The sequence below is a fragment of the Drosophila montana genome, unplaced genomic scaffold (genome assembly GCF_035044405.1).
Source record: "Drosophila montana isolate Dmon_TW-CO22-7 unplaced genomic scaffold, ASM3504440v1 contig_779_1, whole genome shotgun sequence".
Lineage (NCBI taxonomy): Eukaryota > Metazoa > Arthropoda > Insecta > Diptera > Drosophilidae > Drosophila > Drosophila montana.
Window position 1 is genome coordinate 1,689,974 of NW_026999075.1, and position 26,631 is coordinate 1,716,604.

At 35.6% G+C, this 26,631-nt stretch overlaps 1 protein-coding gene across 6 annotated transcripts in view; it reads left to right on the forward strand.

Moving 5' to 3' along the window:
* Positions 1-26,631, forward strand: part of pyd (polychaetoid) — a 117,512-nt gene that overhangs the window by 33,745 nt on the left and 57,136 nt on the right. For all 6 annotated transcript variants that reach the window (XM_064698622.1, XM_064698614.1, XM_064698613.1 and 3 more), the window contains exon 2: positions 11,561-11,636. In XM_064698622.1, the coding sequence (XP_064554692.1) occupies positions 11,561-11,636 (76 nt within the window). The remainder of the gene's footprint in view (positions 1-11,560; positions 11,637-26,631) is intronic.

The window sequence follows — 26,631 nt, forward strand, 5'->3', positions numbered from 1 at the left end:
TTCAAAATTTTTTATTTAACCAGCTATTAATACAGTTAAATATATTTAGCTTTTATAAGCAAGTTTGCATTGTGATAAATTACAGATATTTAAATTACCTTCAAAATATTTTCACACAATTCAAACAATGCGCATACAGATAGAGTATGGCACAAAATAGGGTATTTAATAATTCATTTTAACAATTAAAAAAAAAAATTTATATAAATATTTAAAGAAAGCAAATAATTTCTGTTTTTAATTTTTCAATATACAACCTACTTCAAGAATCCATAAATAGGCCTTCCGTGAATGTTAGTTTTAGTTTTGAATGCCTTTTTAAACTCATAAATATGATTCGGTCTACTTCCGAAATATGAGTATGAAATAAATATGAGAAGTTAAACTGATTTATATTTGGAATTATTTAAACACCCTGTATTTTGTAAAGATGTGCAAATCTAACAGGAAGAAGACTCCAGTATAAGAAAAAAATGTTTAGATATTTATATATTTTTAGTCTGGACGACCCACTGAATAGATCTAGCCATCTCCTTCGCCTCGATCTCGGAGACTGAGAGCTTGTTTCAAATTTTAAATTGTAGGTTTTCATATATCAAGCGCTGAACAAACCTATATCTTTACGAATCATTGTCCTATTTCTCTAAAATCGATAATTATCAATATATATATATGTGAATATGTGTATTTTGTGAATGTTTGCAATCACTTTATGCATTTTGCAGGGCTGAGATGTCTCCTAGTCATGCATCCTCCACTAGAGAACTCTTTATTTAAACAAAATTTTTAAGGTGGTAAAATCATATGTTACAGTTTAGATGAAACTCACACGAAATAAAACAGTGTCAAGAGCACAAAGGCAAATTTCATATAGGAACACGGCTATAAATCCATATTAATCTGATCCAATAAACTGAATGCCAGGTAACAATTTTTCGTAACGTTACTAAATTAAAATATGAAATAGAGTTCTGATCCATTTTAGCGAGTCATAAAAGTACCATTGAATTTAGAATTTATTAGATTGAAACTTGTTCCTTGCCTTTCGGAATGCATTTTGTATATAAATAAATATAGCTCATTTAACTGGCATAAGTTGCAAGCATTTTTAATTGGTGTTGCTAATTGAACAATGAAAATTGTACTGAAAATTAGCGGCGTGATTAAGTAAACATTTGCGGCGCATAAAATCAATAACAATCCGAAAGCTATTCAATCAACATGCCCGATGTCAGTGGTATGAAATTATAAAATCACACGAATATAGTATAATATATTGAATGCATAAATTGTAATGCACACTCACACATTGCTTCAGCTTGTTGTTGCGCTTATGTAACCCATTTTTATTTTATTTTTTTTCATTCTCAAATAACTTGCACTCAAACACGGCTCATCATTTGGACAGACAACGGCACACGAAGCAGATGTCACAGATGTTGTTGTTGTTGCCATTGTTGTCAACATGTTGGCAGTTGTTGCAAGTTGTTTGCAACCTTGATGGGCCGCATCTTAGTTGTAACGACACGACACTTGGTCTTGGCATGACAATTGAAATGCAATTAACCGGCCAAGCGCAATTAAGTCGACAATTAACGAGTCACCAAACAGTCACCCAGTCAGCTCTCATAATTGCCATTTAATGCTTTGAGGTTTGTTTCGTTGGTTTTGGCCACACTGGTCATACACTGTACTCTTCCAAAAATAAAAAACTAATTTAAGAAACACTGGGCAACACTGGCGGCGGCACGCCTTACAAGTTGATTTAATTACAATCAGAAGCGGGCCAAGCTCGCGGCTTCGCAACGACTTGAACCCAAGTTCAATGGAGCTGTCAATGTGCCCGCCTCGACAGTCCCTAACCCCATTGCAATTGCAACTGCAATGGCATTTGTTGTTGTTATTGTTTTTGTCAGTTCTCTCTGTTCTCTGTTCTCGGTTCCTCAGCTTTTTTCTGCTTATGTTCTAGGGGCTTCATTTGAAAATTAGCCTAATGGTTTATGTCTCTGCTCGGGCGCCGTTTGTCCGGGCTATCTTCGCACGTTCCAGTTTTGACGATGTCTGCGGTTGTGTCTCCCATTTTCCGGTTGCAGTGCGTCGAGAAATGCAACTGGGAATGAGCAAAATTAGCCTACATGCAATTAAGTTGGAGGAAAAAGCGCAGCTATGAAATTTTCTTTTAATGCTAGCGCTTCCTATGATGTTTTTCTTTCTATTTTTTAGGTTGTTTTGCAAATTGCGTAAAAATATTTTTGCTGGCTTTTAAAAGTAGGTTAAGAATTATCATAATTGGTTTGCACTTTTCAATTGCCATAATAGAGAGATTGTAATTGCTGTGCAGCACTTAGGGAATTTTCTAAAAGGCAAAGTACTGCAAAGAACAGTACAGAATAGTTTGAAATTGCTTGAGAAGTAAGGTTAATGATTACTTTATCTAATAGCTAAGAAAATTGATTACCTTATTAGCAGTTCTTGTGTGTTACATAAAACTTTAAAAATTATATATGGTAGAATATTGATATTGGACCATAATGAATATAAGTATTTTACCAATTATACGATTTTGAATAAAATTATGTATAGCACTTGTATTTACAACAGATCGAAAAGAACGTCTTACTATATTACTTATCTATATAGGCAATGATCGCAGGAAAAATCATTTGTAGTATACAATTATTTTTGGAGTACTTATATCTCTTGGCTTAAGTATCATATTTAATAAAAAAATTTGTTAAAATGTAATAAAGATGAATATATATGTGAACATAGGATATACAAAAGCCGAAATTTGTATAAGTATACTTGTTAAAATAAAATTAAATAAATTAAAAATTAAATGAAAGTAAATAACAATTTAATAAGTAAAACAGATATGTTAGTTGCATTGAAACTTTTTGATTATCGATGTGATAGGGAATACCGCTATGCTATAACAGTATTATTAGATTGACTTTCGCATAGAGGGGTATACCCTATAAGTCAATTATTTAAACATTTCTAAGCATTTCTAGAATAAAATAACTATTTACAAATGCATTTCACAGAAAACGATAAAAACAGACACGAATTATATGCATGAGTTGCTTTTTGTGTTTTTGAAAAGCTTAAGCTCTATTTATAGGTAGAATTCAGTGGAATCAATGAATAACTGCTAGAACGCAATTATTGTATACGAGCAATAAAATTGATGATAAATAAAATTTGTTTATAGCCAAGCTGTCGAACTTACATTTTTTCAATAAAGAGTCCGGCAGGTCACGTTTGCCGCTGTCCACTTGCACTTGCAGCACATTTAATGCCTTCCGTTCGCATTTCAATTGAAGCGCAAGAGTAAAAACGAACATGTGTTATATACTCATGCATGTCTGTATATTTATCAGAAAAAACACGAGCACGAGAAAATGGGCTAGAAGTCGAGCAGAATTAAATTTAAACAGAAATCGAAAAATTATAGCATCAGCAATTTATTTAATTTTTGTCGTCGTCTTCGGCGTCCTTGCGTTGGCTGCTTATGCGGAATGAAATTTGAATGAGGCCACGACCGGAGCCGGGGCCTTTGCCGGGTCCCATGACCGCGGGCTGGATGCACTGAAGCGTGTGGGGCGACAGCTGCAGCTAACGAATTCTGTCATAGAATATGAATATAATTTGTTGTATTTTTTGGTAGAATTGCAAATTTTTAGCGAAAAGCTGTACGAAAAGGGATTATTTTGAGTCACATGTGAAAGGAGTTACGTGCAACATGGCTTGGGTTGGTTAGCGAAAAACGGAAGGTGGGTGCAGAAGGGTTGCTGGAAACACATGTGCTATCAGCTCAAAGGGGTGTATCAAATTTCCTCAAAATCATTATGAAAACGGTATTTACCAAAGGCAGGGGCGCACGCGACTTTACGAGCTGATTGTAGACTATGAAGAGCAGGAAGAGCTGCATATGTACATATCATATATGAGTCCTGTGTGGATGGATACGACATGTGCCATGTGCCATGTGGCCCCGAGCCTTGTCGGGGTTGAAATTCAAGCCGAATAAAGCAATTACAAGTACAAACACTTGTTGTAATGACAGCTGTCAATAGCATGAGTCTGTTGCGAATTTATGGGGTTATTCCTGAATTGACAAAAGCAGATTTTCGTTTGTCAAAAAGGTCGAAGGTAAAATATAAATAAGAGTATTAAATGGAAAGGAGAGCTGTCAAATCAAATATGGTTAATTTAATGTTGAATTTGTAATCAAAATAGAAGAATACAAACTATTTTTACCGATCCCTTGATCAGAATAGCTTAAATATATTTCATATTTCATGCTCTTAAAGAAATCATTCGTAGTTAACAAATCATGAGTGCTCATAATTATTTATATCAATTGCGAAACAATTTAAAGAAATACATCAAAATATTTCTTCATAGGAACGATCGGTCGAAAAGTAAGTTGCTGTATGGAAAAGGTGTTTGTTTTTCAGAATATCTTAGCCATACTCGGCATTAACTATTTTCCCTGTGCTTCTTAGGTATGGGCAAAGCACTAAGAGATATATGAAAAGGTCTGCAAGGGTTGTAAATCTTCGGCGTGCCGAAGATAGCCCTTATTTCTCGTTTTATTTTGGAAATAAAATTAAAGAAGTTACTATTGAGGTAGGAGATGTTGTCCATATTGAAATGCGTAAAAGGAATATAAATTTAAGAGTTTGATTTACATTATTTTTTTAATTTCACAATGTAGACATCAAATTCTAACTTAACTTGTGCTCTCAAAAATAACATAAAAAGCAGTGAAAAGTGAAAATAATTTGTCATGATGGAAGTTTTGTAAGTGAGCTTGATCACTTAGGAAATTTGTAACTAGTCAAAGGCAGAAAGGTCAACAATCTGTACAATTTGTATAATCACAAACAACTCCAAATTTGAATTTGTTTCTGCTCAAAGATTTAAGCATACACTAAATTTTGTGAATAATTAATTATAAGTTGTTGTTTCTAAATTTATTTCCTTTTATTTCGAGCTCTTGAGTTCATGACAACAACAATAATTTGAGGCCCCTTCAAATTTATATGCCTACAAATAGAAGTGCCATCGAATTAATCGCCACTTTTGCGTTTTCGGTTTCGTTTTTGAGCTGCTCATCAAATCGAGGCCTATAATGGTTTCTAGGCCCACAGCCGACCTTCAAGAACATAAGCAGAATCGTTGGCAGACAAATGGAAAAAAATCAACTAAAAATAGCAAAAACCATTTGCAGAACAAATCAGCGTCGTCATTCATGCGGCCAACGAGTAGAAGATGCTGATTTAAACGCTGCCAGCTCATTCATAATTCGACAATTTTGTTTCTTTACATTTCTATTTTTATTTTTTCCTATCGTCTGAGCTTTGATGAGTTGCCGCACTTGAGAGCTGACTTTTGATGTTTGGAATTGTACTTGAAAAAGTGCTACAACACTCGTACTTACTTGTGTCCGTCAGTTGAAGGCGGAACAAAATTAAAATGCTAAGAAAAAAAACAAACAAAAATCTTAAAAAAAAGAACGAGGTACATATATAATGCTAATAAAATTGATTAACATGGGGCGCAGTTGCAAACGGTTGATGACTGTCAGAGCCAGAGCACGCCCGCGTGCTCAATTTAATACATATCAGCGACAGCATCAATTGGCTTAGACAATGCTGCTGCCTGCGTTAATCCCTCAGATACTTTTAGGGGGCACGACAGCTGCCGTTGCGACACTCTTGACACAACGACATTCGCTAAGCCTCGTTTAATCTATGTGACATTTTGTTTGGCGCTGCATTGCGACAAATTGTGGCTCATGTGTACTTCTCTGCATATTGTTTTCTGTTTTTTCTGTTATTTGGGCCTTTTAAAATGATATTTGACGTCCGCGAAAGCCGCTCATTATGGCTGTGATAAATGGTTAAGGCGTGCGGCCTGCATGGCCTGCACTTAATCCGTTCGAATTACACAGTCTGCTGTCCGGTTGCATGGCTAAGCAAAAAAGCGGAATATTGAATTCATAAATACTTTATATGATCTGCGTGATACTTAGCTTCGACCCCAAAGTTCAGTTGCCTTTGCAGTTTCATTAATTATGCGCATAGTTCGTAAAGTTACCGTATTATTAATTTAAATACCTTTATTTATATAGGAGAATTGATTTTAACATTGCGAGCTTACGGATTGCGCCACATTTTAAGTATTTAGAGATAATATTTTATATGAGTTATGTATCCGGAAATAAATTGAAACAATCAGTTTTATCTTTCAATATGGTTTTCAAATATATTTTGATTAGCTGATTTTGATCTTTGTTTTATTTTCTGCAGCTCAAGAATTGATACATTTTAAATGTTAATAAATTATTGGATTGGCCACGAAATTGATCAGAATTGGGCACCTATTAAACATTTATATATAGTATACATTTATAATTCATTATTTTCTGAATTATAAAACAATCTGCATATGTATATGGAATTAAGAATATTATTGGGCTGAAATTATTATAATTTTATTAAAATGTTTATTCAACTATAAAATGATTAATGTTTGAATTTTTTCAATAAATTTTACTCTCGGCATTTGATTTTTTTAAATATACATTTATCAACAATCCACCCAACTATTTTTTGTTGTTGATTTGTATCGCATATCAAACTTCATATCATATATCTCATAGAGTTTATCTTCCTCAATTGTGGAGCTTATTCAACTCTCATAAGTCGTCTCTTTCACTAAATTGCACAATTCTTCTCTAATTGAAAAAAATTCATTTTATTTATATGCGAGTATACCAAGTAAATGCGAGTGCTTGCCGCATGGCTTGGGCTTTTCATTTCTCTGTGGTGTCTGGGCCTGTGTAAATCGCCTTAGTCTCTAAAAATTATGTCACTTGCGACATTTTAGATACCATTGTTGCTGCTGTCGCAGTGCTTACAGTAATTGTTGCAATAATTGCAAAGTATATTATTTTCATTCGATTTTATTTTTCTTCTGTTTTCTGTTACTGTGGCGGCTTTCGGCCGACAGCGTTGTCTGGCGTAACTTGACACTATAGTAGTAAAATTGGCGCGACAATTTCTGTCTGTGGGTCTGTCCGTCTGTCTGGCTGTCTGTCTGCCCCTTTCGAGTGGATCGCTGTGGGCCTGAACTCCCGGTTAGCCTAAGTGGTATCATATTTGGACCCGATTGCTGTCATATGTTTGTTGTCTCTTGTACGTTTTTCTTTTGACATTTTTATTTACACTTTGCATTTGTGTTTCAATTTGAAATTTATATATAAGTCTAGCTGTGTTTTTTTTTCTTCATTATCTCATTGTTGTACCGCATTGTGTAAAGTGTTTGCACAGTTTAATTTGTTAAATAAGATTTATGACAATTTTAATATATGCCTTTCGCTCACTCGTTACTTGTGTGTTGTCAACAATAACAAACAAGCGTATTTAATTATATATATAAATTTGCCAACAAACTATTTTCTCACGCTGATTATTTTATAATCAAAAATTTTTTTCTCTTTTACTGCAATTTTTTGTCCTGACTTTTTATAGTAATTGTAAATTTGACCCATCCCTTGCCAGTGCAAACCGCAACAGTTGGCTGCATTTTCTAAAAAATCATTTGCATATTTTTGTAGACTCGTCTTCGGTCTGGGAAAGGCATTCTGCCAAGAATATTTAAATATTTTTGCTCTCATCTCTCGCTTCTAGATATATGTGGTGTGTCTAGTTAAATGTACAACTCCAAATTATAGCATTATAAGACTGTTTATACATATCTGCTGGCCGCCCCGAGGGCCTAGGAACTTTTTGGGGATCAAAGACTATTATAACCACAAATTGCTGTAACTTGGCTCAGATATTTCCGCTTCCGTTTGTCTCCCTCTCTCTCTTCTCTCTCTCTGTGTCATTCGTGCTGCGGATAATTTATCTTTTTGCCTGTGCTCCATAGTTCTGACGTTAAGCACTTTGGCTGCGGCATTAAACTTTTGTGGTTTTATTTGCATTCAACTCATGATCGCCAATCAAGTTCGCCTCTATTCTTATTTTCATCTGACTCAATCATTAAAAAAATAATAATAAAAATGATGTATAATATCTACAAAGCAAAAGGCTAAAATCTTTATACATATGTGTAACTGTTACCGGTAATGTCTAGTAATTTACTTGCTTTCAAATATTTCACGAGTAGTATAAACAATTTAAGACATCTTACATAGATGAAGTGAGGGTAAACAGAGTTAAAGATTATTTATTAATGATAATCAAAGTATCATTATCTATAAGTCTTAATTGAATTTATGAGAATCGCATAGGAGTTCGAAATATTATTTTTTTTAGTTTGCTGCGTTCTTATTTTTAATGCATAGTTGCTTTAAGGGCAATAAATAAGCGACTCGCAAATTATTATTATATTTATTGCTAGCTATTTACGAAATTTAAACAAAATCGGATCACTAAATTTTAAACTTGTCAAATGCGACAATATGCATAAAATAATTTAAAATTTAAGGAGATGTCTGATTGGAAATTAATGTTCGCAATGATGACATTATAAGCAGTTGGCTATTCCGAAACAGTTCAACTACATAATCAGATGGGAAAAGTTCTGGTTAGTTGTAAAGCTTAAACAAAACGAGACTGAAATTGTTAGTTTCAGCTCCACAGAGAGAAAGAGCAACACCCTTTAAATGTGCTGACGACGCCTTCGGTTACATTTGGTGGCAGAACATGCAAAGTTTTCGTTACATATTCCACACCATCCAGACAAGGTAATCCAACCTGGCAAGCACTTAACTATGCCAGTGCCGACGTGTGTGCAGTGTGTAATTTAAGCATGTTATATATCTGTGTATGTTGTTATGTTTTAACATTGCATGGCAAAAGCTCAAAATCAGCATGCCTACTGCCAACTGCCAACTGCTGCCTACAGCCAACTCCCAACTAGCAACTGCAAAAAGCGATCTGGCCCTGCGCCCGTTTGCCTTTCGACAACTGCTGCAGGTTGCTGGCGGCGCATAAATTTGTTGCATGTAACAACGACAACAACGCGGCCATAGTTGGGTGGGTTGCTCATCTCCCTGCTCGGCTGGGTAAAGCGTGTGTATCCGTGAGAAATTCTATGTTGATATTCTCACGCATGTCTCTAGGATATGCACGAGTGAGTTTCAGTTGAGGCAACCTACCAGACTTACTCGGGCCCAATAATTGGTGCACTATTTTCCATGAGTTTATTTTAGTTTAGTGATTTTTGCGCGCTACACTTCAAACTCAATTAGCATGCAACATGGGAATACAACAGAGCAGCCCGGCTGCAGTTTGTCCCATGTTAAAAGCGTGGTCCGTGCCCGCTTGTAGCTGCCACTTCGGGGTGCCGTTAACACTGGCAGCGGTACAACAACAAATTGCAACAGGTTCAAAAACTAATTTGCATGCATGAAATCGCTAAGTGAGCCGAGACACGACCGAGACACATCGACCACCCCCTGCCTGACAGTCACTTCATCCAGTCATATGCTTCAAAAGCAAAAAAAAAAAAGATTAAAAAACCCGTCCAAAACTATACCAACCACCAACGGGGCTGGGGCCCAGCCCCGACAGTCATCCGTCGCAGACCTCCATTGTCTGGCCATGTGCGGTTGGTCTGTTGCTCTCCGCTCATTTGATCTTTGGCCAGACAGCCGCTTTTCAATTGAACGTGAAGTGTTTGCCGCAGCTATAGATCAGAATACACGGCGATCCAGGTACACTACATATAATCGTACACTGCCATAGATATTTACATTCAGTTGCTTGTGCCACTTGCCAGTTGCCAGCTTGTCTCCGCCATAAGTTCTTAGGTGTCTGCTGTTTTGATTTGAGTTATAATCCATATGTGTTTTTACTTATTACTCTACTTTATCATTCACCTAGCCAGACATTAGAACTATGACATTGCGTTGGTTATAACTCTTGTACCTCAATAAAAGTACTAATCTAATAAACTTAATTGTACATTACTAACACCAACCAAAATGTATTTAATAGTTGAAATTTTGTTTTTAAATAGTTTGTTATACTGAAAATATTTTAAATGATTGATTATTAATGTGAGGCTCTATATATTATTGAGAAATAATGCACAAAAGTCTCTTAAGATCACGAAATAGACTTAAATTTGTGAGTATATGGGAATCAAAGATCTTCTTAGACTCTTTTTTAATAATTATAATCTTATTAAAGTTGTTGTTGATACAAACGACACTAACTTGGTATTATTATTTATATTTTTTTATCTATGTGTTATTCAATTTTTTTTAGTCCTTAGAGTTAAAATTTTTATGTTATGCCCCTTAACAGAGCTACAAAAATATGAATAGCTGTATGTTGTTTTTATAACTATTGTTTATTTTTAGTTAACATTTTGTTTAATTATCTAACAATGCCGTAAATGTGTTTCTCCAAATTTGTTGTTGTTAAGAAATCATTTAAATAATTAAACAAAAGAGAATAAAATACAAATTTTGAAAATTGTTCTCCGTTGATATACATTCATAGGAATTGATTTTGCATAATGCAAATAAAAGATAGCTACTCCGGTCTTATGTAGGAACATATAACAGTTGCATGCACCTGAATAAAAAAAAAAATTATTTTAATGACAACTTGCTTTTAAAATGAAAAACTCGTAGAGCCAAACAAATGATTTAAGTGTTTTCATTCTTTAATAAATTATTACCTATACCAAATTGTGAATAGAACTAGAATTATCCCAATATATGTATTTCAGTATTTGCAAGTATTTATTACTTTTTTGTCTTATATTGTTCTATTAGAGTATTAACCTTTGTCTATTTTATGGTTTTTTTAAATGATTTCAATCATATTAATCAGTTCACATATATGTATGTATGCATTTCTACACATATATATATTGAAGTGTCTCTCGTGGCTCTTGTTTGTTTGGTATCTGCGCTGATTGACATTTGTCGGCATATTGACTGCTCCATTTAAATGTGAACACATACAGATATGTGCATATGTGTGTATACGTAAGTGAGTATATGTATATGTAAAAGTTGATACAATTGCGTTGGTTGTTCGACCGAATGTTGTGTCATAAATCAAGCCATACACAACGATTTATATACCTTGCTTGTAAGGTTAAACATTATTGTGGCCGGGCAGAATTTTATTATTATTGTCGTCGATGGGTGCGTAAGTTTCAATGTTTATATATCCAACTGATTTGCAATTCCAATTGATGTGAGTGTGTCTGTGTGTGTATGTGTGTGTGCGTCTGTCTAAGCTGCTCTACTAATTATGATTTATAAGCAACGATATGGCTAATTTATGTAAGTCTTGGCTAAGTGGCAAGTATGTTTACCATTTTCAAAAAGCATTCGTGTAACTATTACACTTTTATCATGTTTTGGTGTAAGCAAAAACCAGAGATAATATAAGTTATAAATTGTGGTATGCTAATGAGCTTATTGTGAATGTTATTAATGCTGTGTGATTTGTTTTGAGTCAAGAACTTACTCATATGCGAATTTTTTAAATAATTCTTTATATATTATCTTTTACAGATGCTGCCAATAGCGAGCACAGCCCGGGCGAGGAAAAAATGCAAAAGGAAATCGAAACGATCGACTACATTGACAAGTGAGTACATGCAAAAAAAAAAGTACACATACAACAAAAAGCTCAAATAGAACCAGTAATTATAGAGACAAATACGGAACCCAAATAGGTGTCAATACAATTTAATTCGAATCAAAACCAAATCAATTCAATCGCAACTTTGACAGCCAATTTAAGTTGCAGTTGAAAATTACCAACTGCCAAACGAGTGCTGTAATTTTCAATTGCGCTTTTTTACATTTTTATTTCTATTTTTTTTTTCGCTCTGGTAAACGCCCTTAAAAAAACACACGAATTAAATTAGACAGTCGCCAGAGTTGCCACCAATTACAAGTGGAATTAACTTGTAGCAATTTCAAAACCATAATTGTTTACTAATCTTGGCGTTGCAGTTACCGTTTGGCCATTTGGCCATTTGGCCATTGCCGGAACGTTGTGCAAATTGTGTATACGCCACATTTGACCAATCCTCAAATTGACAACGCTGAGTGCTGGGTGTTGCTGCTTTGATTACTGTGGTTGTTGTTGTTGTTGTTGAGTTGTTAGTACATGAACTACAATTACAATTTGTTAGTTGTTCGTTTGTCGTTCCTTTTTTTTGTTCTCTTTTAAGTGGGTGACCATAGTTTTTTTTATAGAATAGGACAAATGGGGGTTTTAAATTATGAGACAGTATAGTCTGGATTTTTATGCAAAATATGTAAATGTCTGCGCTCTTTTGAGTTTTGAAGTCAACGAAAGTTACACACTTGGGTGTGAATAAGTGACCAATTCAGTCGGGAATAAAATATATAAATTTGTAAAAAATGCATCGTCTTACTCTTGCAGCAAAAGGTGTATAAATGAACCATAAAAATGTATAAAATAGATCAATTTATAATAGTCCTGCGAATCTAATCGAGTCAACTACGTGCCTCTCTGTTCACATATCTTCAAGCCCGTAAACCCTGTGTCAAGTGTCAACACACAGAAGGATTTCCTCAGCACAAATTTATTCAAATTTACAAGTAAATACAATTACATGTTAATTTATTTATTTATTTATTTATTTATTTTATTTATTAGTGGTCGACAAAACGAGTGTCTTCCTAATTATTCAATACATTATATTTACAATTATGAAATTTAGATGCTAAAAGCCTAGATAGAGAACACAAATTTCTAATAGCATCACCGACCGATGGAGGTGTTTTATTTGCCAGTCCGGCCAGCTGTGCCCCTTTTCACAGCTAATTTTGTCAGTGACGCTATTAGAGCCTACATCTAAGAAGAAGGGTGTAAGTAGGAAAAAGTTCTCTTAAGTAAAATTAAAAATAATCTTAATTTGCTATATTATTTAGGAATATATCATAAATAGGAGAAAAGAAAGTAAAAAGATTGTTAATAAAGGAAAGAACTGTATGCTAGATATACAGAGTGTTAAGTAGATAGAATAAAGAGATAGTATTGGGAAAGTAATGGGAAATCACCGACCCGGTGGGGGAAATTTACAGCCTGTCCGGCAAGCTATGCCCCTGCTCATAGCTGGGAATGGTCAGTGACTTCCCGAAGGTATCCTGAAAGCAACGATTTTATTAATGGAAACTAAATGCTGCAAACTTCCGCTCTTGTTTGGCAACACACAATAAATTGTTATCTAGAAAGTCGCACTCGTTCTCTTTTTCCTCGCCTTGTGCGCTTAACCCAAAGAATTAGCCTGGTTGCACAGGCTTTAGACGTTACCTCTTTCATGTTAGCCATGGAACCCGTTCGGCCTGAAGTGTGAATTATGCAGCAATTTTTTTTAATTATTTTATTACTTGCGGTCATGATCACATTTAAGCCATTTGTGGACGCCAATTGGACAACAAGCGTCTCAATGATCGCCACAGTTGTTACCATTTATATGGGCAATGAACACGGGCGAGTTTCGGCTCAAACACAGATACACACACACAAACAACATCAGATTGCGCAATATTTAATTCAGTTAAACAGCCGCCAAAATCGGCTGGTGTGGCAGTTTTTGCAGTTTTTGCTGACACCGGCAACTTGTTAAGTTTTTTCCAACATTAAATGGTAATTTTTTTCCGTCGTTCGTTCGACTTTTTCTTGATCATGTAGCCTGTCCAATCGTTGATGTGTTTAATACATAATTTCCTTATCGTTGCGGTCATATTTTTTTTAATTTTGGATTTATACATTTTGTTTGTATAATTTTTTGTTACCCGTTCAGCGTATAAGCCTGGCTAGCTTATTGATATGTGGTCGAGATTTTACTTCTTAAAGTTTAATGACTCTAAAATAATTATGACATTCAAGTTGTAGTTGCAGTTGTTGTTTTTGTTGCACTTGTTTTCGTTGTTGCTTTGGCTGTTGTCTGCCTGTTGCATGTATGTACAACACTTTTTTGGTTTCTTGGGTTGTGTTGGAAACTCGTTTTCGAGCTGCAGACATCACTTCTTGCATGAAAAATATTGCAATATTATAGCCAGGCAGCGACATTTAATTAATTTCCCATAAGATATTAATTACCCATGGGATAACATTGAAACGTATACGGGATACAACCATATAATTTCTTTGGCACAACAAAAGACTAAGACAACGAACTAGTGAGCCTTTGGCAGAAACGAGAATATACAGATAAATAAACATGAGTTCATTGGATTTGTATGCATTTATCGTTTCTTATTCTGAAACCGAAAAGTATTTAATTAAATATAGTTAGATGGCAAAGATAACAACAAATCGTATTATTATTGATTTAAATATCAAATATGTTTTCTTTATATCACTGTTTTTATCTATGAGTGTAATCTTTTCTCATTGTAAGAATACACCAATAAATAAAATAATAACGACTAACTATTGATATATACCAAAAAATATTTACTTATAAGTATTTAAAAAGCATATTTAATCATATGACATTTATATATACTAGATACTTTTTAGTAACACCTTAATGGAAATGTAGATAATTTTTAATGCCTTGCAAATGGCCAAGCTTTCAGATCTTGAAAGTAAAAATATATCTTACTCTATACCTCCCGCATGCATACACAAATTTGAGAAACATACAACTTTCTATAAGCTATCACAGATTCAGTTTCACTATTAATTTTGCAAACAAATTAAATACAAATGCGTCCAATTCATAATATATACCCATATTTTTTGTATTGATTAATTATATTGCACCCACAATTTCGGACTGTTGAGTTAATTAACATTTGAACACTAACAAACGCTAAATCCCAGCCAGGTGCTAGGTTTCTCTCATAAATTGATTTGAGTTCATTCAACTGGAATGCAATGGCACTATAAAGAAACTGATAAATCCGGGCTTACGTATATTTCTCAACTTAAAAGCGATGTAAGCTTTTAATGCCGACTATAAAAATGAGGCAACAACTTTATTTAGTATTATCCCATTAAATGTGATGACAGCACTTCTTCACCCACACATACTCAGGCTGCAGGCAAAACAACATTCGCACGCGCGCTGACAGGTTAAAAGTCAACCAACTACTTAGCTAAGATTTGGCCATAAACTAAAACATCATCATTATACTCAATTGCATGCGCATAATTAGAATGTTATCAACGGGTGTATCAAATCCAGACGTACAAATTGAACAAACTCATCTGAACTCCTACAACTTAATGAGGCAAATGAATCGCTTTCTTTTGGACAGCTTCAAGATTTCACTTTCGAAGGCGCCATATCAAAATCAAGGCTTGTTTCTGTGCGTGTTCACGCTTTATACGCTGAAAGTGGGTAAAAGGTATACTGTTATTGTGCAAATGAATGTAACAGGCAGAAGGAAGCATTTTAACCCTTATAAATTCCCATAAATTAGTTATATTCTTTATCAGGCCTACGAGCTGAGTCAATCTAGCCACGTCCCATAGCCCGTCTGTTTGTTTGTCTATCCTGGCTACCCCAAATTTGAAAAATATATTCATAATATCGACTAATATCGATTTTGTGGCTGGGTTTTTGAGGAACTAATGTAATAAATGCTGTTTACACTCGCAATCCCAAATCTTCAATAAATTGTAAAAAATTAATTTTTTACAAGTAAAGCATTGCGATATGGTATATATATGTATATAGGATTAAAAGGTGTGTAGCTGCAGGTGCGTGCTTGGTTCAGGGTATTTCCCAGTCGGGCGCACCCGACTACAGCAGTCTCACTTGCTTTTCAAGCGTCATCTTTGCTTTGGGCTAATCGGTAAAAAACTGGCTCAGAGAGAAGTGGCTCACGTATGCAAATGAAGCCGAAGAGTCAACAAACGCACGAATTGATGGCAATTTGTCGCATGGCTGCCGTGGCTCTCGTTTTTGTTGTTTTCCCTATCCGTAACGCATTTATATTAGCATATACACGCACGCACACACGAACATATAAAGTGTGTGAATATTGAATAGTTTTTTGGTGTCTTAATGTGCAATTTATTACGAAATTTCCTACGCAAAATTCATGTGCGAAAAGACTTTCACTGAAGTGAGTTTTTAATTGCTGATATTTTAAAGATTTCGTTGCACTCTCAGGATTGCAGTTGTTGTTGCTGCTGCTGTAGCTTTTCGGTTTGTGGTAAAAGCAAAAGAAATCAAATGTTATTCGTATTTTTGGCCTGGCCTGTACGAGTATTGGCACTTATCAGTCGGCCAGCCAAACATCAAAAGCCTTGCAAATAATAAGTAGTTGGACACCAACTCGTAGTTGCAGTTGCAGTTGCAGTTGTCGACTGTGCCCCCTGCTGCTGTTGCATGCCTTTGCGTTTGATGAACTTTTGCCAAGAGGAAACATCTAACTGTACGGGCGTTGTGTGTGCGCGCTGGTGGCATATCATTACACGATGTTACAGCGATCAGCGCGTCGAAAAACAGGTGTAACCAGTGATGGCGATTACGTGACGTTCGACCTGCCAGCCGATTATAATAACAATAAAAAGACAACTATTAAAATATATAAAGAGGGGCTTTATTTGCTTGAGTTAGGTTATATATTCCCCTTTTGTTATTGTTTGCTTTTGGCAACTTCATTTGGTAACTGGCTAAGCGGCTGGTGCGGCGTTAACTGAAAATATCAAACGGTCGTCTGCTTATGGAATTAACATAATAACAACAAAAACTATCAAATGACGAACCAATAAATACAGTTTATAAATAGCTTTAGGCCAAACGACTAAAGAGCAAAGTCGTTGCGCATTCTCAAGCCAAAAAAATATTTTAACCACCCAACTACAAAACAGAAAATATGCTTGGAAATCTTATAGAGGGTTATACGAAACAAAGGCAAACTTTTGTAAACGAAAATCATTGAGTAATTCGAGGAGTAGCTGGAAAATTACTTATGAACAACACCTATAATTCACGACAAATTTTAACGTTTTTAACCAAATTTTAAGCGAGGCTTGCTTTGGCTGGATATTAGTTATACAAGCAAACAGCCAAACAGGTAAGGCACAATCTCGGTTGTATCGATAGCTATTTTAATAAGCTCCCAATACCAGCATCAGCCGAATTTGGTATCGTCGCTAGATTTGCAAACTCCTTATCAGTAGTTCGAAGCTTGAACTCGTTGTGAATTATAATGCGGCAAAACACGAAAACTACATTTGAGACAATGTATCAAGTTTTGAATAGCTTGTCTGGTCTTTAAATTGAATTTAAATTTGCGAAACTCCTAATTTAAGTTTATTCACACTTGCAAAACTTAATTTAATTAAGAAATTTCTTTAAGAAATATATCAACCGATCATTAATCACTGCAAAGCCTTGCAAATGCGAACTGAATCGCTTTCAATGCATTGAAGCAAAACAAAAGATTTTCTTTTATGAAAATTCATAGAGTAGCAGCAGTCAATAAAAAAAAAACTAAACAAAAACCAATTCGAACAAAGAAACAAGTTTGTCGCCTAAGTCTTTTGTGTTTTTTTTTGTTTTGTCAGCGGTGCGCGTTGACAAACTGAACGCAAGAGCTAAACAATAAATACTGCACAATGATAAATTAATATGTGAAAAAGGCAATAAAAATGTATTATCCTTCTTTTTTTTTGGTTTATGAGTATTAAAAAATGCAGTTAGTGCTCTAATTAAACGTTTATGCTTATCAGATAGGCGTTGCAACAACGACACGCCCGAATGAATGGGGATAAAACCCAAGCAAAAGCTGTAGGAGACGCAAATATTTCAGCGCGTTTTTAATGCGATCAAGCGACTTGCTCAATTTGTGTGCGCTACGTCCGTGCCCACTTTTATGTAATATTTTTTCGGGTTTTTTCTTATACTCTTAAAGAGGGTATTCTAGTTTTCCTAGGGAATGTGTTTTGCATTGAAGGAGCTCCGCGTAGATAGTTTTAAGTATATATAATAATAATAAGCATATATAGTCGCATGTTATAGCCACGTTTCTTTGGAATAATACAAGATAAAGAAGAAGAGTATTAACAGACATAGATTCGTCATTCATATCTCAGTGCTTAATAATGAAATCCTTATCAAAGAAAGCAAAAAAGTGTTACTATTAAAATCTTTTAGTTCCCATATATAACGGTATAAAATACCATTTTACAGCTAAGATCAAATATATATAGCATATATATTGAAAGGGTTATTAACTTTCGGCCTGCCAAAGATAACTGTTTTGTTTAGTTTTTTTTCGTTCTTGGTGGGCCACCTGCAGTCATTATGATCCATTAATAAATGCATTTTGTGCCATTTTATTGGCACGAGCCGCTGCTGCTAGCTGAGTTCTGGTTGGGCTTTCACAACAACAAAGCGTCGCCCGCCTGCGGGGGCACAAGCCATAGCCATGGCCAACTTGATTTGAAATGCAAAATAGCCAAAATATGGGCGTCGACTTTGCTCACAGACTATAGACGCAGTCGGAAATTGGTTAGTTCACTTGACACATAAATTACCGCAGTTACATTACTCAAATTGGGAGCAAGGCAAAAGGGGCGCCCATTGACCCCAAAAAACTGGGCCTAGAATGGGCAAACAGTTACAGAAATACGTTAATAAGGCAATGTCTTTAATAATGAGCCCAAAAATGTGGTCTTTCGGCCACAAATTGTTAGTTGCAGCCAAAATGCTGGCGGTTAAAATTCAGAAAGCGTTTGTGCCATGTGTGAAATTAGCATATGGGTAGGAAATGCACGTGAAGCATTTTGAAAAGCAGTCATGAAATCTGACCAGGCATAAACATTTTCATCGGAGACTCACAAATATATGGAATCATAATAGACGGTGAAGGGGACAACTATAACTATAAACCTCTGGCAGGCAGGCAGCTTCAACCTGGGGACTATATGCATGGAAATTAGCCGACATGCGATGCAGCAGCGTTGGGGAAAATTACAGCACTGCCTGGGCCCCCGTTCACCCATTGCAACACATGAAAGTAAGCAAATGCGAGTGAGTAAGGGGTTACACGATAGAGACTAACTGGCACGACAGCTGTTGGCGCTGCCTGTCAAGCGTTTTTGGGGAACGGACAGGACTTGCAACGGCACCGGGACAAAGACAGCAAAGACAGAAACAGGGGCAGGTACAGGCACAGAGAGAGGGAGACGCTGACTGTCAGACAGCTGAAAAGACAGATAAACAAGTTGTGTGTGTACTGCGCAGGTCTAACTTTTTCTTCTTTTTTTTATTATTTATATATGCCAAAGACGTGCCAACTTTGAACCAGTTATAAACAAAGCAACTTGGCCAGGCAAACAAAGCTTGCGAGCTGTTTGTTTTTGTCTTTGAGTTATGGCGAAATTTGTATGCCTTCCACAAATTACAAATTGGATGGGCGCTACTGAAAATTACATATCCATTGACAGTCTATAGAGAAAGGGTATTGAAATTCAGTGTCGTTTAAGTTTATATGCAAATTGAAAGATAGGATTGTGTGTGATTATTTATACAAAATTGTGAAATTATTTAAATCTACTAACACATAGGTTTAAGAAAATAAAAAAAAAAATATGCTAAATATTCAATGGGATTTTTGGCAAATTGTTAGATGAAATTTAAATTAGATAAACTACTTTTTGATAATTGTCATTGACCTAAAATTCAAACCAACAAAATGGATAAGTGTTAAATGACATTTAACGTTCACAATCAAAGTGTTTACCGGAAATTTACTTTATTCATTAAAAATTAATTTAAAGTAGTTCTATAGAGAATTTGACAAATATTATGTTTAAGGGGCAAAAGTGTTTGGCTTTAGCTATAAGCTAATCCACCAATCGTCAAATATAGATATCAACAACAAAAATGTTATTTAATTTTCATAGAAGGACACTTTAGGTACCTCCGAGAAATTAATAGTATATGGAATCGAAAATCAATTTCAATTTAAGAAAATAAACTATTATAAGAAATTCATTTTAACTTTCCAGTTTTAAGAATATTTTGAAAAAAACTAAGCAAACATATAAAGATTTTTTTTATTTATTTATTTCTACTTTATTTTGTAATCATTGTTTTATGAGGTATATTTGTCAGTCTTGGGGTTTTCAGAATCGGATACTTTAAATGCCTCTATTTACCTTAGTTAAACTCTTTGCAATTGTGTTCATTTCGCATCTGTGCGTTAAAACTAAGTTCTTTTGTTGTTGATTTTGTATATCTTATATACCTTACCTAAGCGAAGGCAGCGCACTGGGCGATAAGTCAAGCTGACACAGAAAAACAGGATTAACTCCATAAGGCAGTGACTCAGAGCGGCAGCTGAACTACAAATCTGCAACTTGGCGGGGCACTCGCTCAAGATAAATTGGCAACACGCGCCGCAGATGCCGCTGTAATAGTCACCCGCGTACCCCGCGCTCCCCTCTGGCTGTGGCAGCTGCTCCGTCTGCAATCGAGACTTGACTGCGTTCGCTAATTGCGTTGGCCTCTTGTCCGGGCATCAGAGTTCAAAATGTTGCGGCTAATTGTCTGGCAATTGATTAACTCTGAACTTTTGCCTCATTAGACTAGAAAATCGGCAAATAAGAAAGATGCAAAATGAGACAACAACAACGAAGAAAAAAATAAAAAATAAATATAAAGAGAGTCCGAAGCCGCACCCAGAGCCAGAGCCATGCCCAAATAGTCATCATACCCTAAAGCAGCAGCTAATTAGTTGAAACGGTTGACGAACCAAAGAGCCATAAGCTCTGAAATAATTACGATCCATTCGCTGCGCAAATTAAATTGCCACTGGTTTTTTATAGTGTGTGTGTGGGGTAAGGGGAGTGTGTACGGGGGGATGGATACCTTCTAGCCTGTCTGGCCAGCGGCAGCTTTTGGCAATTTCGTGATGGCCAAATCAAAAAACTAGGAACACTGATTGCTCCCATTGGACTCAGAGCCAAACTTGAATCATAACTTTATGACTCAATCTCTCTGCGCTGTGCTGTGCTGTGTTGGCTCCAATTTGTCTATTTCCTGGTAGCTACACCCAAGAGTAATCGCTAGTTGTAAAGCGCAGCATTTGCAATTGGGGCCAATTTTGCCTGCAAGCTCCACAAGATCTCTTGCATTTGAGCCACAAGATTTTGATTTAGTAGTGTGTGCCCCCATTTGGTTTGTGTCTTGGATAATTTCTTGGAATTCGCCTTTATTTCAAATTTTTTTCGTTAGCTTGCAATTATTGTTTTATTTTTTTCATCCCCAAGCAGCGATTTTTCTGAGGTACTCGCTTTGAACTGCTTTCATGTATATGTGAAATTGAAGATTATTTTCCGAGCAATTATTCTATTTTACAAAGAAACTTGTGGGAGGTCCACCGACTGAAGAGTAAACAGCTTAAGTATATAGTGTATATCAGGAAAATAGAGTACTTAATCACAAAAGAACGCGGCAAATATATTCTTTGCATATATATTTTTAAGGGGCAAATACAATATATTCTATTCTTCTAAGCTTGCTGCTGTCGTTCTCTTTCGTTCTGTCTCGGTATTTTTCTCTCTCTCTCTCTCTCTACCTCTCTCTCTTTCCCCATTTTTCCCTCTTTGTATTTTTACTATGAAGTACTAAGCATTATAGAGCATAAAACACTAAAGTAAAGAGTAAATAATACATATAGTTAAATAATAGTATTATAGTCTGCATAGGGTATTAAGTCTTTATTACAGGACATATATTATGGTATAATATATAATATAATTTTTTCAGATGGCTACTATTGCCTTCGCTCTCTCTTTCTCTCGCTTTGCATTGTATAGTCGATGTACATTGAGTATTATATATAGCCTATATATACCTAGTCCTTATACATTGAGTATTCGACTTAAATTAGAGAGCATATAAAATATATAATACTCTTATTAGATTTCTAGTAATAGTCCCCCGCTTTCTGTCTCACTCTCTTTCTCTGTCTTTTTCTTACCTGAACCTTTAACCTCTCGTTTTCCTGTTCCTTAGCTTATATCTCTACATCTGTCTTGGAATAGAAAAGTGTAGAATATTTTTCATTAAGTTTTATCAATAACAATGTATTACCATATACACCAAGACAGCATAGCAACCTTTAGTTAACAAGTTCAAAAGTCGTCTCTGAAAAGAGACTCATATTTTCATGTTGTTTTTATTTCAATTTCTATTTTTATTTTTGTATAACTCGACAAAATACTTTTGACGCTTGCGTGTCAAACGCATCACAAAGGTTTCGGCACCTCAATTCTCAACTCCATTCCGTTTGGTCTCTCTTGTGCACTAACACGTTTTAACAGCTTATTGCTTGAATGCTGTTCATCATAAAAGCATTTAAATATTTTGTGTAAAAAAAAATGTTCAATTATATATGAAAAAATATGCATATGGTAAAAACACGTTGCTTAAGTTGCAAAATGTCTATGAAATATCTGATGGTGCATTCAAAGTAAAAACTTTAAGCCTAACCTTGAGTCTTAGCAGCAAGTGAGGTGCTGTTCTTAATGAATACGGGTATGTCTGATTGCCACATAATAAAAGTTGATGTCTACATTAACCAAATCATGCTTTTTATTTTGCAATAGTATGACACCATCAAGACAAGCTACGAATTTGTTAAGCTTAGCTCACTCAGTGAGCTACTTTCAAAAAATTAATTTCAAAGTATTTGAATTCAGTACCAATCGCTCTCACTTAAATCATTTAAGGTACTCGTACAATTATCGCACCCTATTATAGGCTGATACCAGGCAAAGACGCTGCGGGGCCTCCGACATGCTGAAACCTTTCATCAAAAGCCTTTTCAAGTTAGTGATTTCAGCGCCCTCGGCAATGGAGCCCTTAAAAATTTTCTCATTATGTGAAATCAATACCAGCATTTATATATGTATGTATTGGCGCAGCATTCATTCATTTATGGGTAATAGCAATTGTTCAAAGATGATGGGAAATTCGATAACAGAGTAATCATTGCGTTGATGGGTTTCATTAGATGTGAGAAAATACTCTGTTGTATAGTTACTTTTCAAAAGTAAGACTATCACATATCCTTTCTCTTTTACTCCGTATTTCTTCATCTACGCATAAACCGTTTGTGTATTATAAACTGCTAAGAGCACAAGTTTTAAGGAGCTGATTTGGCTGTTCTATTCGCTTTTATTTGCAAACGCACGACTAATTCAACCGTTCAAATAGTTTTTCACAAACAGAATTGTATTCCTAAATTAGAGAGTGCTGCCAAAAATAGTTTTAAATTGCATTTGGCAGTTGCAACGTTTTTGAAAACAGCTTTTTTGTGTTAAGTTTGAGTTGTCTTCAGCACCTGCAGCATAAAGCTGCCAATTAAAAACTTATTCGTTTAAGTTGATTCACTCAGCTGATAAATAAATTAAGCTCTAGACAAAGGCACATCGCGCTACAGGAATGCTGCATAATTATAATGCACGATGTCAAATGATTTTAACCTCTTAACACGAATTTGCGAGAGAAAGAGACAGCAGATATAGAGCAGCAGCTGCTGATGCATTCGCAGTTTGCAATTTGCAGTTGACTTTTATGAGGCAATGAACCAAATGACATGGAACTGTGGAGCAGACGATGCAAATTTCATAAAAAGAAAAAAGAAGAGGGGAACACGAACAAAAAATTATTAATAATTTTGCAAGCAGAGATGCAGATGCAATCGTGTGCGTTTCTCAGACTCTGAGGCTGACTAAAAACAGAAAAAAACTGGGAACCCAGATCTCAGAGATAGTATTACAGTTCATTTAGTTTCTTGACAGTGGTTGATACTTGCTGCTGGCACGTGGCCCAATTGACATGTGCAATTGTGGACATGGTATAATTATGATTAATTGTGCAAAGTGTTTGCAGCAATTAATATAAAACAGGTCTCTTCTAAGTGCTTTAAAGGACCGGATTTTAATAATTATAAATGTAAAGGATATGCTGAACCATTGAAAATACCTGGATACCCTCACCACATATTATTAATGCTTTTAAAAACTAAACGACTCGCCCTCAAACACTTCCCCTCACATAATTCATGTCTATAACAGCAATAAATCAACTGTATACAACACTTATGAAACTAAAATGTTCCAGAAAACAATTTATATACATATGTACAAATGTGTTTAAATAATGCGGCCAAAGCTGGTGCGCTTGTCTGTTTTGAGAAGCATCACTAAAAGATTTTGGCTATTAAAAATGCCAGGCAGCCAAAACATTGTGTAGGTATTTGTGGGGACCAGCTCCCCTTTTAAAACACATTGCCCTGCATCTGTCACTATAAATAACAGCAACGACCAAAATTAATAAACATAAAATAAACAAGAACAACAACAGCAATAGCTAAGTACTACTCTTTATTATTGGCAACCCTTTTACAGCTGCCAAAACGAACAGCTGAGTCTAAAAATTCTCGTAGCTGCACGAGAAAACGTAAGCCCGACAATGAGATACCCTAAACGCAGTGGCAAGCTGTGTACTTTATGAAGCGGTTGTGCTTCTTTTTCTCGTAACTCCCACTTTATGTGAAATGCATTCTATATTAACTTCGGTGCTTATAGTCCGATCCATATGAAGCATTCAAGGCTTAAATGCGGCATTTAAAAGTGTGTATATATTACAAAAATATACTTTTACAGTTTTTGAAGGATGGGAAAGGCATCAATATTATGGCGAGATATCGAAAAAAAGATAAACCTAAACATCGCGAAGATGCCAGCTTCTATCTATTACATACATTCGCTCAAACACATTATACCCTTTGCACCCATTTAAAATTGCTTTAGGGTATACAAAAAAATCATCGCAGTGGAAAATCCGCCAGACAATGACACACAGACGAAGCAAACGCTAAGCTGCGGCTATAATTATGGTGACAAGCTGTTGGTGCCACAATAATAATAAATTTACCGTCTTGCGGCAAAATGTAAGACGGCATATTGTCTCTTGCCGCTACCTGGGAATTTTTTGCCGGCACGAGCCTAGGCCGAGTAGGCTTTTTACTCTACTCTTTGGGATGCCATTTAATTTTAGACCCGGGGACAATAAATCGCGGCCTGCCGAAGATAGCGACTATGAAAAAGCTATCGAAACGCTTGATATATCAGCAAAATCTAACAAAAACAGATGAGGTATGGATCAGCAAGAAAATTAAACGATAATTAAAATTTATTTGTGTTATATTTTGTTTTTTCTGTTCGCCTTTTTATAAATAATTTGCAAGCCGGCTAGCTTTACAACAGTCTGTCACATAGCTACGATCTCCTTAAGTTAACCAGCACGTCTTCACGCTTAAGAAATTAAAAACATTTAAATCGGTTCTATAATATTTTAATATGATGTAATTTGGCCTTGTCTATAAAACTCACATCTCTAGTCTATAAACTATGTACTTATTTAAAAATGGTTCATTTTTTAAAATGTCCTTAATGCTTTACAAACTTGAATAAAGGCATACATTCTTATGTTAGCTGTACTGAAGAATTTTCTTATAATCAACGCATTTATATCATTGGCATTTTTTTAAGCCCCGCAAGACTCTTAAAATGTTCATTTTTTAATTGCTATTCGTCTATATAGTAGCTATTTATAGTTAACAAAGAATTTATTAATATCTGAAAAAATTTGTATTAACTTGTTTTAAATTTTGTTTTCGCCTACTGTGGGCTGAGCTTATTACAGGGTATCGCATTGCCGTGTGCACACAATTCTAGCGTGTCCACTTGTTTCCTCTGAGACCCCCATATCTATTCATGCACATGTATATATGTATGTGCGATACATACCTACCGCCGCACGGCATAATCTTGAAGTTCTCTTCCCATCGCTTCAATTAATTTTTATGGTATTCGCAGCCCATATAAGCGCCACGCCTGCCGTTAAGTCGCCTGGCAGCCAGCATGGGCTGCGAATATAAAAAAAGAGCAACAACTACTGCAATTGGCTTCAGTGAACGCCCGTTTGGAACTGATTTAATTGCAATTGTGCACCAGCATTGCCAACATGCAATTGTTATCAAATACACATCGTCACCCTCTCGGGCAAATGCGGACAGAATGGCTTGGATGTCCAAGATGCGGGTTAATCCATGGCCAACCGTGCCGCATCGAGCCGTTAATTAACAAGTGTAATTGATAAAGCAACCGCAGCAGCAGAGGCGCTTGAATGGCTTTGGCAGTTGGTTGCACTTCTGATTAATCACACCAATTCCAACTGGCTGCAGGCAAACAGATGTCAATAAACCATGCCACTCTATGGCACACATTCGTGGACAGCCCACAAATTGTGGGGTTGCGGGGAAAATGGGCAAATGGATGCGTGATAAGTGAAAATTGTTGCTTTTTCTTGGCCTGCTGAACTGAGCAGGCGCGAGGGGTGCGTGTTTATTTTTAAAAAACATATTTTTAAAGAGTCACGGTAATTTCAAGCAACCTAGACAAAGAGAAAGAAAACGAGAGACTTGAGTGAGAGAAAATTACATGTTTGACATTTATTTCGCACGACATTTCACACATGCACACACTCACACACAAAACACTCATGCGCCTAGTTATCCAGTAAAAATGTCTGAAATGTCTTTTGCAATTTGGCTTTTTA